At 34.6% G+C, this 19,889-nt stretch overlaps 1 protein-coding gene across 8 annotated transcripts in view; it reads right to left on the bottom strand.

Moving 5' to 3' along the window:
- CDK14 (cyclin dependent kinase 14) overlaps positions 1-19,889 on the bottom strand; it is a 798,330-nt gene that overhangs the window by 290,375 nt on the left and 488,066 nt on the right. For all 8 annotated transcript variants that reach the window (XM_050782870.1, XM_050782869.1, XM_050782873.1 and 5 more), the window contains one exon: positions 6,392-6,515. In XM_050782870.1, coding sequence (XP_050638827.1) covers positions 6,392-6,515 — 124 coding nt within the window. The remainder of the gene's footprint in view (positions 1-6,391; positions 6,516-19,889) is intronic.

Genomic DNA, 19,889 nt, shown 5'->3' with positions numbered 1-19,889 from the left:
AATCTGGGAGGCAGAGCTTGCAGGGAGCTGAGATTAAGCCACTGAACTCCAGCCTTGGCGACAGAGCGAGACTCTGTCTCAAAAAAAAAAAAAAAAAATGTTCAGGGCAGTGAAATTATTCCCAATGATACCATAGTAATTGACAAATGTCACCCTAATGTAAAGTCTGGAGTTTGGATGATACTGCTGGGTTAACACAGGTTTATCGACTGTAACACATGTACCACCCTGGTGCCAGATGTTGATAGTGGGGAAGGCTGTGCATACGGGAAGTGGGTATATAGGAACTCTCCGTATTTTCTGCTTAATGTTGCTGTGAACCTAAGACTCTTCTAAAAAGTAAAGTTTATCTAAAAGGAAAAATGGTCTCAAATATTCATCATTTTAATATGCTTGGGACAATGTTATGTTGTGATAACACAAAACAAAAAGATCCAATATAATTAGATGTCATTATCATTCCTCTTGAATAGAAAATAAAAACTTGTGAAGAGATGAGCAGGATATTAAACAAGATGTAAATGATTAAGGTAACTGATGTTTCAAGATCAGGGAAAAGACAATTTCAAGTATCAACATTCCTTTTCAAAAGAGTTACTACATCTTTAAAGTAATGTGTCAAGGGGAGATAACTTTATCTAGTTCACATGTCAAATAAAAATTATATCTAACATGTAATCTTAACAGTCTGTTCAATAGATTTTAAAATATGTATACTTGCATTTAGAGTTTTAATGACATTCCCTAGAGAAATTATGTAGAAAAAAAGCTCTTTCTTTGGCTCATATTGTATCAATTATTCTAAATACATTCTTTGCTTTCAGATCTACATGAAAGCAACTGCCTAAACTTTGCCTTAAAACTGTTTAGGTGTTAAGATGTTGAAAGGATCTTTTAGAAGTAGATTGATGCTTCATTGGGTAATAAAGGGTTTTTTGCTGTTAAAATATATTCTAAAAGAAAGATACAGTAAAATTGAATCCTGCAGGCCATAACAAATGAGCTAAGTTATATCTAACCTTAAATTTATGACTATAACTTCAGTGGTGAATTTCGTGCGTAAATGATTTAAAACATAGGTAAAGGTCTGTACCTTTGGGACTAACAGGCTTTTATCCAGAGACTGTATTTATCAAACTGACAGACTACTCTGCATCTGAAAGAAGGTGATTTATTTCTGTTTACTACTATACCTATGTGAATTCAGAGAAGCACATGACAAGCCATGAACTTACCATGTCCTCTACAGAGTCACATTTCTGGTGTGTTTCTCAAATTAATCTAAAACATGATTTACAATGACTTCCTCTCTCAAATTTAGAGAAGGACCAGCCTGGAAGAGGAAACTATCAAGATTAGGAAGGTAAAATTTTAGACCTCTGATGGGAAAGAAACTAATGTGATTTTATTCTATTATAACCACTGAGTTTTTTAACTTTGTTTCTCCACCAGGACAGTCAATAAAATAAGCTAAGTCCTTAAATGCTTATATTATAGAATTCTTGCTGTCTCTTATTCTCGGGGCAACTTTAATCTCATTGTCTTTTGGTATAGTTAGACCATAATCCTTGAAAATAGTGAAAGAATGACTGAGAAATATGAATAACACCAATATCATCTTGCAGAAATTCTATGGACTCATCCATTTTGCTTCAATCTCATTTATATGGAAAAATATCTTTTAAGTTTTCATACTATTATACTGCAAATGACCTTAATTTCTTGGTGAATTTATTTATGCATTTACTTGTCTTGCTTCAATAATTTTCTTTTAATGTGCTCTCAATGCTTATTATAGAAGCAAGGTTCTCATTTAAATTTCCAAAAGATGGAATCAAAAATTAGAATCTAGGGAGGGATGTTAAAGCATTGATCCCAGGTTTAATGGACCGATTGTTTTTTTTACCCACCAGCAAATATCTGGTCATTAGAAAACAAGTTGATAATTTCATAAATGTACAACATAAAAAGCCAGCCATAAAAGGACCTTAGAAAGTATATGTCCAAGCTCTTGTTTTTCAGTCAAGGAGTATAAGGCTCAGAGGGGGATAAATGATGGCTTGAAAGTCACAAGATAGTTAGGGACAGGGTTAAGTTCTCTGAACTCAATGTTAACATACTTTGCTCTCAAGAACAGTACATTTAGACAATCAGTTAGAGGTTACAGAGCAGAAACTTCAAATCCCATGCATCTTATATATGTTTACATTCACTTAGTGGTGTTTATTTTGGCAGACTAAGATTACATAGTAAATACCAAGTGAGTGTGTAGGGTCTATGTGTAAGAGCCTCAGAGCAATCCTGAGGCTTTAACACTATCTAAGGCCATGTAATTCCATCTACACTCTTCATTATGCATGGCCAGGACAGCACTGAGGAAAAGAAAATTATTTTATAAACTATTAGTTTGCCAAAACTTATCAGACAGAACTTAGTAAATTCAGGTGGGTCTTGGTCTTTAGACTAATACTCAACTTAGTCATGTATATTTTTTATTCATTCAATCAATATTTACTGAACATCCATGTACTAAGCATGATTCTAGAGATAGTGCAAACAACAGTGAGCAAAACAGGTCAAGTTCCTGCCTTCATGGAACTTCCAGTTAAGCAGTGTAAGCAAAATCTAAATAGATAAACAAATGCACAAAATAATTTCAGAGCTTGATAAGTGTTATTGAAGAAATTAGACTAGACAATAAGAATGGGAAAGATTTTATTTTCGGAAAGGGGGCCCCTTTGAAGAGGTGACATGAACTATAACCTCTATGGTGAGAAAAAGGCAGCCGCATGAGAAGCAGAAGCATGAGCATCCTAAGCAAAAGGAAAGGCACACTGAAAGCCTCTAGTGGAAACAAGTTTGGGGTTTGGCTGCACCACAGTACACAAGGAGCAACAAGGTGGTAAAGACACAGGCTATACAAGGGATTTGAAATATTTTTCTGGTAAATTATGTAAAGATGAACCATCTTTTAGGAAATGAGTCTGAATGCCTCCATATAATTTATCATTTTATTATACCCAGGCAGAGCAAACCTCTGCATTAGGAAAGCCATAGTGTTTCTAAATCATGTGCAATTTGCTTATTCAAAATGCATATAGAAAATAAGGCTCAGGGTAAGGGTTTAAATATGACTTTGCTTACAAGAAAAAAGAATAGTTACAGCATTTTGACCACCTGGAATTCAGAGCTGTATACTGTTTAAAGCTGAAGGGTCTCCAAATTTACTATCATCTGGTTTACCTCATCCAGCAGGTAAAGTCTATTAAGGTTGAACTCACTCATTACTACTGAATTAGTCAAATGACAAAGTGTTCTTTATGTGATGCATATTTTTGTACTAGTGTAATCTATTTACATAGCATGGGTGTCATCTTTGTTATATATAGAAAACAGCATACAAAAATGATCAATAATTTCCTAGCTTAGGCAGCCCTGTAAGAGAAAATATCTATATGTATAAATACAAAGGCCCTGGCCACCTGAGATTGAAGGATATGAATCAAGCATCTGAATTCCAGGTTTGCAACCAGCAACCTGTATGTCCAAGCCTGGGCAAGATTCTAACCCTCTCTGAATCTCCTCTCTCTCACAAATATAGGTTAGTATACATTCCTAGCTTGAAGAGACAATGAAGCAAGAATTTCTAAGTGTCTAGCACATAGAATAAACTCAATAAATTTTAGTCTTTTCACCTCATATATTTTTCTAATAAAAGTAGTATCATGTACAATATGAGAACTACAATCATGCATTGTATTTGTCTCTTTTAGTCAAAATTTTATGGTTTTGTTCACATAAGGAAAAAAGGTAAGACAAAGAAACCATTTTTAAAGCTCCTCACATATCAAACACTGAATTAAGACCCTGTGTTTTTAATTGGTTTGCTGCCTGGAACCATCCTATTCTGACTGCCTAACTTCTCTACAGTTTCCAGTGCGTTTCCTTCATCTCAGACACACAAACATGCCCAAACACAGTAAATCACAGTTAATTGCACGTCTTAAATTAAAAGACAAAAAAATCGCACAATTAATTGGGGGAACTTGTCAGTTGGTGCATGAATCTTGCTTACTACACTCTGTGCACAGGATGCAAGCCAAGTGCATGTTCCAAGCTGGGCGATTCAGTCCATGCCTCTGAGGAGAGGTGCATGGGCACGATCCTTCTGCACAGCCGTCTGGTCATAAGAATCAAATGCTTTAAAACACTCAACATTGCAATTGCTGAATCAATAGTTATCTCTACAAGGATGTTCAATACAGGACTGAGGATAATAGTAAAAAATTAGAAAGAGCTAAAATGCTCATTAATAAGGGACTGAATAGAGACTATGTTTGGCCATTAATGGAAAAAATCTAAACTGTTACAAATGATTCTGTCAATCTTAATAACATAAGAAAATATTGATGACATACTATTTGAAAAATGCTTACAAAATAGTGTATTTCTATTTTTGAGGCTATGTGTTATGCAAGTAAAGCAAGAAAAGAGAGAAAGGAACAGGGGAAAGCTACTGGGAAAATAAACAATAAAAATGTTAACATTTGTCATCTCTGAGTTGTTTATACTTTGTAGTTTTTCTAATTTTCTAAAAAAAATCATCTACATTTTTAAAAAATATATTTCAATTTGTTTTTGAATCTGATATTTTAAAATGTCAGTTTTAAAATAAAGATCCATAAGAATCTTTTAAGATAAACTTACCTACTACAATGAAAACATCAGCATAAAATTTAAAAAGAGTCCCTAGTAAGCGCAAACATACAATCCTATTGTATCCTTGGTTATACAGACAAAATGTATAAAAATGTATCTTATAAATATACAACAAATGCATGTTCATACAATTAAATGCTCAATACAATAATGTATTTCAACATATACCTTACAGTATATTAACATACCATAAGAAAATCATTATAAATACTTTTTCATTTCCTGACATTGACCAACTACAAAATATATTCACAGTAAGCCAATAATATGGAATTTGAGAAACTGCAAACCTTCTCTACTCCATCCCCACTACTCTCCCATTATTGTCTACCCTATTATAAAAAGATTTTATACCCAGCCGCCTAGTGTAATTCTAATGCTAAAATCTGGCAATAAATGATACACACTAATAAATGATATATACTAATGTGCACAGAATTTCATTTTTATCAAAGTAGAAAATGACAAAGTTTTATAATATATCACTACTCCACTAGTCATACTAACTTTTGTTTTATTTCATTTTTCGAATAAAAGAATTCATAAAACCCAACAAAGTAGATTCATTCCAAAGGTATTCAACAGTCTGCTAACCTTGAAATAAGAAACAAATATTTCCTGCCTTTTCTTTTATTTAATGGGGGAGTGGAGAGGGAAAAGATAATCATATTCCAGCAAAAGCCCATCTCAACCTCAGGCATCTTTATGTCCCAAGGGTAATATTTTCATTCCATTCTTAATGGAACAAATTTCTAATCAGAATATGTATTCAAAAATAATTGAGGCAATGCAATGTCAACATGTTATGCTTCCATCAGGTATCCCGCGGTGCTCAGAATCAACTCAACACAATCTCTAGTGTGACAGAGAGCCTGGGCATCGCAGAAACGTCAGACTTGATCAAGGGAAGGGGAGCTAGCAAGGAGCATGCAATGGTTTTGCTTCCCTTTGGATGCTCAAACGCGGTGTTTGGAGGAAAGCTTCTACGCTGGAGGAAGACAATCTCAACACTTCTAAGGAAGGAATGACTTATAATGCTCACTCCCGAACCTCAACTTTTAAATAGTAATAAGTGTCTATTTTTGCATTAATATTGAAAATACTTGAAACAACAGTCAATTCTGGGAAGGTTAACACTACATCTAGATTTCTAGTTACTAAAGCCTCAGGGCAACGTACATTATTGTATATATCCTGCAATCCTCTGAAAAGGTCCAGATGTTTAAATTTAGGTTTCTCCAAGTTTGGTAAAATATTAGTAATTGTTGAAGCTGGGTGGTGAGTAACTGAAGTTCATTATATTATTTTTTTCTACTTTTGAGTATATTTGACATTTTCATAATAAAAGTTTCAAAAAATAAATTTTCACTCAAGGAGCACATATTTTATGTTAAAAATTTTACTGACTTTTCCTTTGGAAATATGTATTAACAAGATCTGATTTACATTTATTATTAAAGACTCTAACAAGCAGTCTGAATTTTATAAAACTCCACAAAGCATTATATTTTATGCTATCATAAAAAAAGAAAAAAAATTCTTCATTCCAGAGAAAAAAAATTACCATGATCTATGATGACAGAAGAAGTGCACCTAAACAAATGCAGTGCCACCATCTGCCTGGCATTCTCACAGTGTGACAAAATAGACTGGTAATTAACTGCTTTCCTACCGAAATCTGCCAGCTTTAACTCCCCCGTGTCACTGATCAGAAGGTTCTGTGGTTTCAGGTCTCTGTGCAAAATATAACGCTGGTGGATGTAAGACAGCCCTCGCAGCAACTGAAATAAAAACAACTGAAAAAATAAGGAGACAAAGGTTAAAATCAAAACACAGATAAACGCCAGTTTCTACATATAGTCTCCTAAGTACTTGTATTAATATTTAGTGAAAATGGATAACCATCACCAAATTTTCTACCAAATTATTTCAACAGAATGTGAGATTTTAGAATGTGAATTCCTAATTCATTTAGAAGTAAATCTAGGAATTTCTAACAACCTATTATACCAACCCCAGAGTGATACTTCCTCAGCCAGAGAGATCTATACTCCAACTACTGTTCTTTAAGCAAAATGTAAATAATCGATTTTTTTATAACTGATTTAGTCTTCAGGACTAAAATGATGTTTGAAAGGAAAGGAAATTTATTCAAAATATTATAGAAATTTAAAAAAGAACTGTTTACCAAGTTTGTATCAATATGCACATATTTAATCCCATAGAAATAACATGAACATGGTACCCATAAATTCACCCATTAACATGCTTTAAGGAAGGGAAAGATAAGATGATTTGAAATAATTAAAACAAAAACAGTCATATTGTCTAATTAATACTGCATTATAATTATACTGCTTTTGCACATATGGTCATAGAGATTAGGCTGCTGCTTAAAGACAGGCATGTACTACTTTCACTAATTTCAGAGCAAACCCATCCTAAAGGGAAAGGAAACACAGAAAACAGGAAAGTCAAGAACTCGAGAGTGATACTTTTGCAAGAAATAATTTCAGAAGTGATTAATAGCCTTGTCTGTGAAGTTTCATATTGGGTCATACCAAATGTTTCTATTTCGATAGCAAAAAAGTGTGATTCACTAGGCTTCCCAATATTCTTCTTCTGAAAAAAGAGAATATTTTTAAACAATTTACTTGCCAAAATAATCCTAATAGACATTTTTTAATCCATCTCCTAAAACAAAAACAAATGTTCTTACGTTTAAGTACCACCAATATTCTAGTCTATATAACTAGTTAGTAACCAAAGGCAGTTTCAGGGCAATTTTAAATGAATTGTAAAAGATGAATGATAGAAAGATTCTGAAATATTTGAATAGAAAAGATTGGCAACTTCCTGAGGGCCCTGGAAGATGGCATTTCTGCAATGTTCTGACTAAGCAGGGGCTTTGAAAGCCAAGTGAATTTCATTACAGGGGATACCTTGAAATAACAGTAAAGCTAACTTATCTCAAAATCTTTGTATGTGACAATATGTATGGGGCAGTAAATTGAGATGATTATTTCCAGAGTCTAAGCAGCAGAAAATAGAAGTCTGTTCTGTGTTGGTCAAGATTAAAAGACTAGCTCAAGAATCCCAGGATGCAAATATCTCTCTGGATTTGTCCTCTCAACCCTTCCTGTACAACAAACAGAAAGACTTGAGTTCACACCATCACTAGCAGCTGCCAGCCTCATTCTTCACTTCCGATACTCCCTGCGTCCTGAAGCTTAAAGCTTACAACTTCTAAGAAAATTCATACTCCTTTAGTTTAGAAGGAAAGAGGGAAAAATAAAGCCACTTTGTGTTATCAAAGTCTTTTAAAAACTCGAAACAAAAACACGAAGGCAAACCACATAACAAACTTAATTTTAAAAATAAGTTGATTTTGAATGGAAACAGCCATTCTGCAAAATGCTACCTGATCTTTGGGACCTAGCAGAGTCTTATCAGAATGCAACTGTTTAACCATGGCAATGTATTTTAATTTAATGAATACATAACACTACGTGCCAACTGCTATTCTATACAGTTTATAGACTATTACTTCATTTAATTTTAATGAAGTAGGTACTACTATTAACCTCCATATTAGTAATGAGGAAACTGAGAGTAGTTTCTCAAGATCACACAGCAATTAAGTGGCAGAGCTAGGACTCAAACCCAGAGTCTGATTCCAAATTCTATGCTCTTAACCATCTCACCATCTCACTCATCATCTTGGCCAGAAATCAACATCAGCAGGCAAAGGATTGCTAGAGAACTGCTTCTTCCAATGAACAGAATAAAATCTGGGCATCTAACAACATGGCCTCCAAGGCCACTGAGCTGAACACTGATTCCAACTGAGGGGCTCAGGCATTATTTTTTGGGGAGTGCGGGCTCAGGCATTGTTACCTATATTCCCCAGCTCCAAGAAACCTTGCCCACCTCAACACTCAGCATGCTGTTCTCCAACCTTGTATTTTTTTTTTTTTTTTTTTTGAGATGGAGTCTCACTCTGTCACCCAGGCTGGAGTGCAGTGGTGCGATCTCGGCTCACTGCAACCTCCACCTCCCAGGTTCACGCCATTCTCCTGGCTCAGCCAGGACTACAGGCACCCGCCACCACACCCAGCTAATTTTTTGTATTTTTAGTAGAGACGGGGTATCACCACTTTAGCCAGGATGGTCTTGATCTCCTGACCTCGTGATCTGCCCTCCTCGGCCTCCCAAAGTGCTGGGATTACAGGCGTGAGCTATTATCCTCGCCTCTCCTCGGCCGGAAAGGCCTTCTCTTCCCTTTGCCTACTATTTTCCATGCATTCCTTAGGTCTCTCCTCAGGAACTGCTCCTCCCTAGAGTTTCCCTGACCACCCCTGCAAGCCCTTGTACCCCTACAGGTCTGTGCGAGGTGCCCCTTCTCCATGCTCCCAGGGCAGTCTCTGCCCTGTCTGCATATGTCTATCACAGTATGATACTTATCCTAGCACCCACAGGCTGTCTGCTTTAACTATCTTTATAACTCGGGTAATAGGTATTGAAACCAGTAATGTGAGTACTGACCTGAATTTAGAGACATCTGGATGGCAGCAGATAAAAACAAATAACAAGCACCTTGGAATGGAATTCTGTAGAAGCTAGGGGCAGACGTAGGTAAACCAAGCAGTTCCAAAGAACTCTTCTGTTTTTTTTTTTTTTATTTTTTTTTTTTTTTTTTTTTTTTTTTTTTTTTTTTTTTTTGTTGTTTTTTTGTTTTTTTTTTTTTTTTTTGATTTTTTTTTTTTTTTTTTTTTTTTTTTTTTTTTTTTTTTTTTTTTTTTTTTGTTTTTTTTATTTTTGTTTTTTTTTTTTTGTTTTTTTTTTTTTTTTTTTTTTTTTTTTTTTTTTTTTTTCTTAATACCTTTAGTAATTAGTGAAAATATATAATCCTCATGCTAATCTAGAAGCTATTCAAATAGAATGCCATATTAAAGGAGATTTAAAAAGCAGTACCAGAGAAAAAATGCCACTATACACTCAAATTCCAAGTGTATACATGACAAATGAAGCCCCAAACATGACAAATACAGCCCCAAACAAATGTCAGAACAGATCTCCACAGCATAAATTCACTTAGGGTTTATTAAGTGCCAACCATATGTGCTAGGTGCTGTTATGCAAGAGGGATGCCAAGAGGAATAAGATATAAGATGTGGTCCCTGGACTCGAGGAACTCACAGCTAACTTGGTATGACAGACACACAAACAGATCACTGTGACTTAGAGATCTGTATTTTAACAGCAACGCAAACTGAGCATATTGAAAGCACAGAAGACAGTGGATCTAACTACAATAATAATAATTTTTAAAAAGCAGTAGAATTGATTCAGTTGTTACAAGAAGAATAGCCTGGGAGAAGGGAACGAATCACAAGAAACTTGCCACTCTGAAAACAGAATTCATTACGTGTAAAATTTCAAAAGGAAACTGAGTTGAGCATTCAGTAGACGCAGAAGTTAAAATGTTATGACAAACCCCTTAACATTCTGAGGGAAAACACTGAGAAGACCAAGCAAGCAGGTGTAATATAAATTCCGAGAAAGACAATATATGAAGCTGTAAACCTACCAACTCGACCTCATAAAATTAACTGTGGCAAGGGGACCATCAACTTTCTGAAAACCATTAGAAAACTTTTACGGTGGAGCTCAAAGAAACTGATACCCTCAGAATAGCACTTTGACACGCTGAACTGAAGAAGTCTGAAGGTCTCCTTGACCTTCTGCCCCACTTCCCATCTCTGCCCCTGTCTCTCAATTCTCTGTCTCTCTCAAAGCACAGGATGAAGTTGTTCTCTGAAGTCCCCTTAACTGCCTAAAATCTGGACCTGCCAAAGAAGAAAACAATTACCTCTGATCCCTTTCCTGAGTTTCCATTAACTGAATTCTTATCCTAGGAAGAAAGACTGAAGTCTGTTAACACACCTGGACAGACTTTTGTCACAAACCACTGTCTGCTCTGCAGGCCCAACAGACGTGTATTCTTGTATAGCTTTCAATCCCATTGAATTTCCTTAAAAATCACTTACCACACCCCTAAAAGCATCCATACCTCCCCATCTCCCTTTCTCCTAATAAGAATATATAAACATCTATTCACATTGGGTTACTGGGTAATTATTCTTCTATGATGACCTTGTGCTATGCACATTAAAATAAGTTTGTGCCTTTTCTCAAATCAATGTGCATTTTGCGAGTTAATTTTTCTGTGAACCTTTAGAGGGTGAAGGGGTAGTTTTCCCTTGATCCCTACATTTACAAAAAACATTTTAACATCCTTAACAAAATATACACTGGCAGATAGGGGTGAGAAGGCTCTAAGGAAGCAGCTGACCTACTAAGTTCAATGGAATGCCCCATGGACTACTCTTGGAACGTCTTTAAAACTCAAGCCTTAGAGAGCTCTTCTTCTAGACAAATAGGCAAGTCCCCTTCTAATTTAAATTTTTGAGAAAATCACTTCACTTGGTTGTTGTATAAAACACACAGCAAGCTATACTTGATCTCCTGTGAAAAACCAGGAGACCCTGTGAGAACAAGAAGGTCCACCAAGGAGCGGGCCACACACACTCTTTTTCTAAAGCATACAAATCAGCTTTGCTAATAAAACCTGGTAAACACCAATGGAATCTCAGGCACTAAAAAGAAAAGAAGGGTGACTAATACTTACTGAAAGTTTATTCTTATTTAAAGGTTATTTTAAGTAATGTTATACAAATAACTTAATCAGGCCCGGGGTGGTGGCTCACAACTGTAATCCCAACACTTTGGGAGGCAGAGGTAGATGGATCACTTGAGTCCAAGAGTTTGAGACCAGCCTAGACAACATGGCAAAACTATGTCTCTGCTAAAAAAAAATACAAAAAATTAGCCAGGCATGGTGGTGTGTGCCTGTAGTCCTAGCTACTTGGGAGGCTGAGGTGGGAAGACTGCTTGAGCCCAAGAGGCGGAGACTGCAGTGAACTGAGATTACACCACTGCATTCCAGTCTGAGCGACCGAGTGAGACTCTGCCTCAAAAACAAACAAACAAAAAACAAAACAAAACAAAAACCCCCCAACAAATTACTTAATCCTTTCCATCTACCATCCTGTATTTTTCCCTTTGTTTAAACAAATGAGAAAACTAAAGCTCTAAAGACATAAGAAACATAGTCATCTAACCATCACACAGCTCTTGTGAACTTTCCACCACACCTCATTAACTTAAATAAGGTTGATGCTGAATAAATGCATGGATGAATAGTTATACACCCAATACAGTCAAAGTGCTTTTATTATTAAGTGAACTGAAGTTTGTAAAAGCCTCAATTAGCATACAATATAATGAGCACATGATTCTTGAATTTGTTTTTGCTGTTCAAAATCTTAGAAATAGATAACATGAGAGAAGACAGCTTCATGTGCTGAACTAGATAAATTAACGTATCTGAAACTCTTTATCTTTCTATTATAGTAGCCATAAGATCTTCCTAAGAATATTTTGCCATCTCAGGATATTCTATTCCTTTATATAGGAGACTCATCCCAAATCCATCAGTAGGATCACTGAAGATTTATATTCCAGTTTGAATATGTTCATTTTCTGTAATAAAAATCCAATGAGAAAATGTCTTAAATAGTAATGAAATGATGAACAGGGACACTTTCACTAGCAGCAGATCTATCTTTAGCCAGTTGTCTTGACATCCCCAGCAGGAAACAGCATATTCTCAGCGCCACTGCATTTACTTCTTGGGAGTATCTCTTAATACTTCCTCTATTTCCTTCTGAAACTCTTCACAATTTAAGTAGGTAAAATAAATAAATAAATAAATAAATAAATAAATAAATAAATGGTATTTTATCACAATTTTTAAAGTAAGTTTATATAAAGCACACACTATTGGATTCAATGTTATGTTTATTGCTCAGAACTACTGACACTTGCAGTAAGAAAGAAGCATTATAACCAATCCCTCTCACCAAAGTCTAAATAGGTGAGGTCAGATGCTCTTTTTCTCAGTGTCTAGGCTCCGTGAATGGTTAGAAATACATAGATTATTTAATATATGCAATTCACTTTAATCTGAGATGAAGCACAGTGAATATCTTGTAGATTTTTCAGGGCATGTGTCAACTTCTTTTAAGGAATGTGCAGGGTCTCTCAGGGCTTACAGGAGACTAAGAAATCTACTAATGGGAGTCATTAGCAATGGGCCCTACCATTTACAACACAGCAGTAACGTCTTACTAAGATAATTATGCTACTCTTTTGTCATCTCTGTAACTCAGGTTTCTCATCTTAAACATGGTTGATTTGAGCCTTAGATATCTTTGTTAACCATTTCACATTGTTAAATTACATCATTCCATTATTTTATGAATAACAGAAATGGAAGGGATTTTATAAGATAAACAACTGGAGTTGAATCACTACCATTTATTGAGTGCTTATTATGATAGATATTTTGCTAAGTGTATTATATACATTCGATAATTTAACCCTTACAACACCTCTACCAGGTAGATATTACTATCCCTATTTCACAGAAAAAGAAATAAAGTCACAGATAAATTAAGTGAATTGCCTTAGCAAAGTAACATAGCAAGAAAAAACTAAATACCACATATTCTCACTTATACTTGGGAGGTAAATGATGAGAACACATGGGCACATAGAGGGGAACAACACACATTGCGGCCTATCAGAGGGTGGAGGGTGGGGGAAGGGAGAGGATCAGGAAAAATAACCAATGGATACAAGGCTTAATACCTGGGTGATAAAATAATCTGTACAACCAACCCCCATGACATGCCTTTACGTAGGTAACAAACCCGCACATCCTGCACATGTACCCCTGAACTTAAATGTTTAAAAAAAAAAAGAGGAATTAAGTGAATTGGTCAAAGGAACACATAGTAAGTAAGAGACAGTGCTGATACTTGAACCCATTTTTGTCTTACTCTGACACTATAATTAAGAAGGCTGCTATCCAAAAAGGTGTGCATACTATTTAATTAAAACAGCTATATACTATGTGAATCTAAAGCTACAAAATATGATATTGGTAGATAAATGAAAGTTATATATGAATAATAAATACTTCAAATACTATGTTCCATATTTAACACTGTATCATTTAAAAACCCATAGGTTTTTAATGCACAAACCTTAAACTATCCATATATCCAACTTTCTAGAAGTTAAAAATAATTAGTTAAAATCCCAATAATATGCAGTCAATGTCAAAATATTTTGTAATATGCATCAGATAATGGTTTAACTGCAATACTAGGTCTTCAGTTTTAAAAGCCACAAAATGATTCATCATGATTCATTCCATTTAGTTAAGTTTCAAAACAGCTAATGCAAATATTAAATCCTAATTTGTAATGCAATGTACACCCAAATAATTTTACAAAGCATCATTGCAATTCAAAGTATTGAATTTATTTATTTATTTATTTTTATTATACGTTAAGTTCTAGGGTACATGTGGATAACGTGCAGGTTTGTTACATATGTATACCTGTGCCATGTTGGCGTGCTGCACCCATCAACTCATCAGCACCCATCAACTCGTCATTTACATCAGGTATAACTCCCAATGCAATCCCTCCCACCTCCCCCCTCCCTGTGATAGGCCCCGGTGTGTGATGTTCCCCTTCCCGAATTTTTAGAGAATACTCAGAGGATTATACAGAGATATTAAAAAAAGACAGAAATAAAACCCTAGCTATTCAACATTAAGTATAATTTATGTGTCACTTTGGACATACTTGACAGCGTTAAGTGTGCTACTGGACTGGTATAAGACACAAGCATTCATGCTAAGGCATCAGGCCTTTCATGTGTATTTTTTTGCAATATATATTTTACAGATCCATTTCTTGGAAAATCTGAGTAGCAAAAGGAGTCTGTCTTGCTACTTCTCTGCCCTGTTTGAGTTCTTCCATTCTTCTTTCTGCTTTTTTAGTTACACTCTCTAAGGCTCTGACATAAGTAACATGTTTTGTCATTTCCAGATAATGTAACAATTTAATTTACATTCTTTAAGATCTTTGAACATTAATATGCTTTTCCTAAAGATGAGAACTTTCTGGAGAGAAATAACTCAAAAAATGAGAATTTCAGGTTCATGGGCAACCTTCCCAGGAAATAACTGCTTAGCTTACCAAGTAAGTTGGCCTTCCATTGCACACTCTCTACTTCAAGGCAATGGCGGATACCAAGCAAGGTGGTGTTTCCGGTATGGAGGTGCCCACAATGAGCAGGCAGTTTAAAGCCATGGGATCTAGAGCTGGGAGACTTATAATGAGTGAAGTGAGGCTAGTGTGACTGATCTTGGTTTTGTCAAGTTCTGTAAAAGAAGATCTAGTACAGTAAGCAGGTTTCCAAGTTATTGGACTTTGTATATACTGTGAAGCATGTGGATGGAGGGGGGGTGGGGGCTGGGTCTTCCCTTTAATAAAGGTGGGCATCTGCCTAAAATTAGTATTAGAAATATTCCCTAGCTGAGTAGAAACTGTTAAAGACAAGCTGTTGGATTTAATAGCTATCTAATGTAATTTTCCAAGAGAAAAGCTGAAAGAAGTGTTCTAAGAAATTCAAATAACATAATCTTATTCTGTCACTGTCAAGTTTCTGTCTGTCAGAATTATAGGACTGACCTGACTAATAAGCGCTTTTCTGAACTATACAGAAATAGCACAAAATCCAAATTGGGAAATGGAGAGTCAGTGGTTCTTCCTACTCAACTTCATTTGGGAACGTATGCTACTCTCTCCCAACTACAGGGCCATTCTTTTTTATACACAATGAAAACAAATCAATATTCAGAGTTTAAATGGTTTTTCTGACTAAAGTAACATCTTAGATACTAAATCAAAATAAATTAACTTAATATCAACTGAGAAGGCTAGTATAACTAAAAAGAGAGAGATGTGGATTGAAAAATTGACAAAGGTGATAGATCTTAAGTTTAAAGGCCTTGGAGTAAATCACAAAAACAAGCTATATCAAAGAAAAACTAATTTCAAATGGGACGTGACATTTAACAACTTGTGAATTTAGATACGTATGATCAACAAACCTCTTTCTCCATCCTCTCAGAGGGGTCTGAAGTAACAGAAATTTATACAGGAATGAGAAAATACCTATGAACTGTACTGGCTGGACACATGAATGCTGTGCCTATCCAAGACAATATGTGTATACTCTACTACTTGAGCTTATTTCCCTTCAGGGTCTCATGTCTGTCCTGGAAAACATGAAAACAAACAGGTTGTGTGTAGATCCATCTTAAACTGGAGAGAGGCAAGGCGATGGGTGTAAAGCCCAGGAGGGTGTTTTCCCTGTTCTTAATGGGAACTCCCAAGTTGGGTAACTAACAATTAAAGAATCATGTAACACTTCCAATCACTGTCTGCATTTCATCGTTTTTTGGGGTGATTTCTTTTCAATCTGGTTTTTAAAGGATCTCTAGGAAACAGTGTACTATTTAATTAGCTGGCCTTAATTCCTTTGCTGTATCCAAATTGTTACAAGCAAATCAGCAGATGATCCCGAGGATGCAAAAGACATGTTCTAAACAACTAAATGTACGCCCCACATCTTAACCAGAAAATTCACTACTCAGATCCCCTCTGAATGTCCAAAACAATATGAGCTGACATGTGGAATTTCATTTTCTTTTATCGTTAGTCCTCCACTTTCTAGATATGGAAGATTATTATAAAAATAAGATGAAAACATCCAAAAAAAAAAAAAAAAAAAAAGGCCTGGACACGGAGACTTAGTGTCAAATTTTTAAAACATTCTTTAATGGCCTCATGAAATAATCATATTTCTTAAAATACAGAATGAGGAAAGGCTCTATAATATTCACAGTCATGTGTAGTAGGAAATTATTAGGCGCTAAATGAGAAGATCTAATGAAGAATACTGAGAAAATCAGGTGTCACTTGGTTTTCTATCTGAACATTAGAAAGTCTCATTTAGAAATCAATTCTCAGTGCCATCTGTATAAGACAATCTTAATTTGGCATAGCATTATTCTGTCTTTTATACACCTGCTTATTCTCTGGTCTATTAAAGAAAAATAGCAAGTTTTCAACCATAATAAATCTCCTATCCTTTTCATTAATATATCTATTGAAATGAAAAATAAGAATCAGCTTTATGCCAATAGGATTTCAGATACTTCAGAGAATAAGTCAGGAAGTTCAAAATTACTTTGGTCATTTTCAATTGTTCATAAAAAAAGGGGCAAATGTGTTTTTGCAGGGAATCTTCTAGAAAAGTCATTATGATAACAGAAATGGAAGTACATTACATAAAAACACAGGAAGATTCAATCTCATCATGGTAATAAGATTCAAACATCTACATTTCTGGGTATCAGCTGGAGAAAGCATCAATTAATCTTTTTTTCATGAATCTTAATTTTCAGTCTCTCATGCTTATCAATTTTTAAAGAACAAATGAAAAACTGAATAAAGGATGAAATTTAGACCATTATAGTCATTTGTGAAAATGCAATGGTCAATCTGTAAACCACTGAGAATTATAAAATCAAGAATTAATACAAGTTCTATATTCAACTATGATAGCTCAAATCCAATATAACTCATAGTGAATGGTCTTTAAAGGGGGTGGGGAATTTAACTACCTTTCCAAAAATACTCTAACCAGTTTCCCACATACCAGTTATCACCATCTACAAACTGGTAGCAATGCCTTTAATCATCATAAGTATTTATAACAAGGCTAATGTCCTCAGGCTTTTGATCCAGGTTTTAAATCGTCCACTAATTAATTGCTAAAATTACCCATTTGTCAAAAATTGATACTATGCTTAGAAATAAACCACTGATTATTAGTGAATATTTATTTCATAATGCCATATTGATAACAGACAACTTTTATAGGCAATTAAAGTAGCAAAGTGAGTCTAGAAATTTAGTTAACACTGGCTTTTAAAAATGAGTTTATTCCAGTGCTTACAAGAAATAGACATCAAGAAAAATAAAACTTTCACAAATGTTTTGCTGGGAATTAGTACAAAATTATCTTATCTTGCTTTACTATGAAATCAGGAGCTATGTGTAGTTCCAGTTGTTCTTTTTTCTCCCCTTCATTCTTCCAGGATACATTACCATTGTAATGCCTGAAATTCTACCCAAGTCTCACTAAGGAACAATCTCCACAATTCTTAAATGCAGAATATCCACATTTTTACAATATACAATTACATATAAAATATAAACAAAGAAAAATATGTATATTTTTAGAATCCTAGATAAATGTTTAAAATGTTATATATACTGTCATGCTGAAGAATGATGAAACTAAAAGTCGAAATTGCTAACTTTAGAAGCAACATGATTTGATCACTTTGTTTTCCTGTTGTTCACCATAATAAAAATCAAGTATTTATCACATTCTGAACATTTAATAATCTGTGAAGTGTTTAGCAAACATAGAGCTTCTGTGTTACTGAAAGGACATGCTCTTTTAAAGATAATAGCTTATCTCTCCTGGTTTTCCTATCTCCATAAATTTATAAAGAACTATTACAATGTCTTATTTTAGTTCAGCTGAGGCTTTTTGTTTTTTTTTCCCTAACAATCTAAGATGATGGGAAGATCAACTTTTAAAAAAAATTAATATCTAGCACAGCATTATAAACAGCTGTTAACTTAGTAAATATTATATTTATGTTCTTCATTTTTATATTCATAGATTTAAGTGACAATAAATATCACCACATGAAAAAATATGTTTATATACCAAACAGAAATACCCATGAGACATCTGTCACTATGTCATAGTCAGAATTTTTTGAGAATAATTTCACCCGCAGTTCAGATCCTAAAGCAACTCTGGAGAAGACCCTTGTCTCCAAGCAAACAGTGAGGAAATCCCAATGCATAATTAGATGAGTGGCCTCTTATAGAAACAAACATCGTAATAAGGGTTGTCTGCTTCCATGCACTGCAATTCAGATGCCAAAACACAAGGCTTTAACAAGCTACATCTATTTTTTAACTTTCCATACCCTTGGAGAAAGTATCACCATTATCTTCAATATGAAAATGATGATGAACCTATGTGACTTAGTGTTTCTAAAGTCACAAATAATCAAGCTAATTACAGTAATTTAATGTATTAATCATGTAGCTCAGGGAAAAGAACATTGGACAAAGAGTTAAAAGGCCCTTTAACACACTCCATCATCTCAGTCATCCTGATGTTTATTTTCTATGAAATGTCGGGGGCTGGAATGAACCATTGATTCAGGACGCTGGTCCTGGAATGCGCTTGGCTACAGCATTATCACTTAAAGAGGTATTTTTTGTTTTGTTTTGTTTTAAATTATATCAACATTCAATGTTTAAATTATTATTACCATGTAAATGTTATTTACAGCTGAGCTATAACGTTTATTATGAATATCTTTCCTTCTCCTGCATAAAAATTTGTTTTTCTTGGTGTTAGTAATAATCTAGTTCTTTTGTTTGTCAGTTTGTTTCCCTTTGTTTAGTTTTCTTTGTGGTCACTACTAATTCAACACCAAATTCTTTTCCCATCTTTTAAGTAACAGTAGAGTATATCCTCAAGTATCTTCCTGAGAAAGAATGTAACAGACAAAATTTTCAACTCCTTGTGTATCTGAAAATGGTAATTTTACCTTCATACTTCATTGACAGTTTGCACAGAATTCTAGGCTTAAAACACTTCTGTGTCCAAATTTTCAAGCTATTGTCTCACTGCCATCCCCCTTTCAGTGTTACTGCTGAATATCTGATGCCGTTGTAATTCTTGATCCCGTGGAGTAAACCTGTTTCCTTTTTTACGGATTTTTCTTTGAACCCAGTGTTCTGAAATTTTGCAATAATGAACATTCTTTTCAGTTTTTTTTTAAATGTTCTAGGCATTAATCTAAAAACTCAAGCCTATACATTTGAAAAAATTATGGTTTCACAGATATTACTTTAATGATTCCCTCCTTTCTTTATTCCTCAGTTATTCAGATGTGGGATCCCCTATATTAGACCTCTGATTTTTTGATACTTTCTTTCCCATTTTTCATCTTTGTATTTTTTGGTTTATTTTCTGGCAAATTTCTTCAATTTTATCTTCCATGATTTTATTGTTGTTTTTAA

Source organism: Macaca thibetana, chromosome 3 (genome assembly GCF_024542745.1).
Source record: "Macaca thibetana thibetana isolate TM-01 chromosome 3, ASM2454274v1, whole genome shotgun sequence".
NCBI classification, from domain to species: Eukaryota; Metazoa; Chordata; class Mammalia; order Primates; family Cercopithecidae; genus Macaca; species Macaca thibetana.
This window is presented reverse-complemented; position numbering and strand designations above follow the sequence as displayed.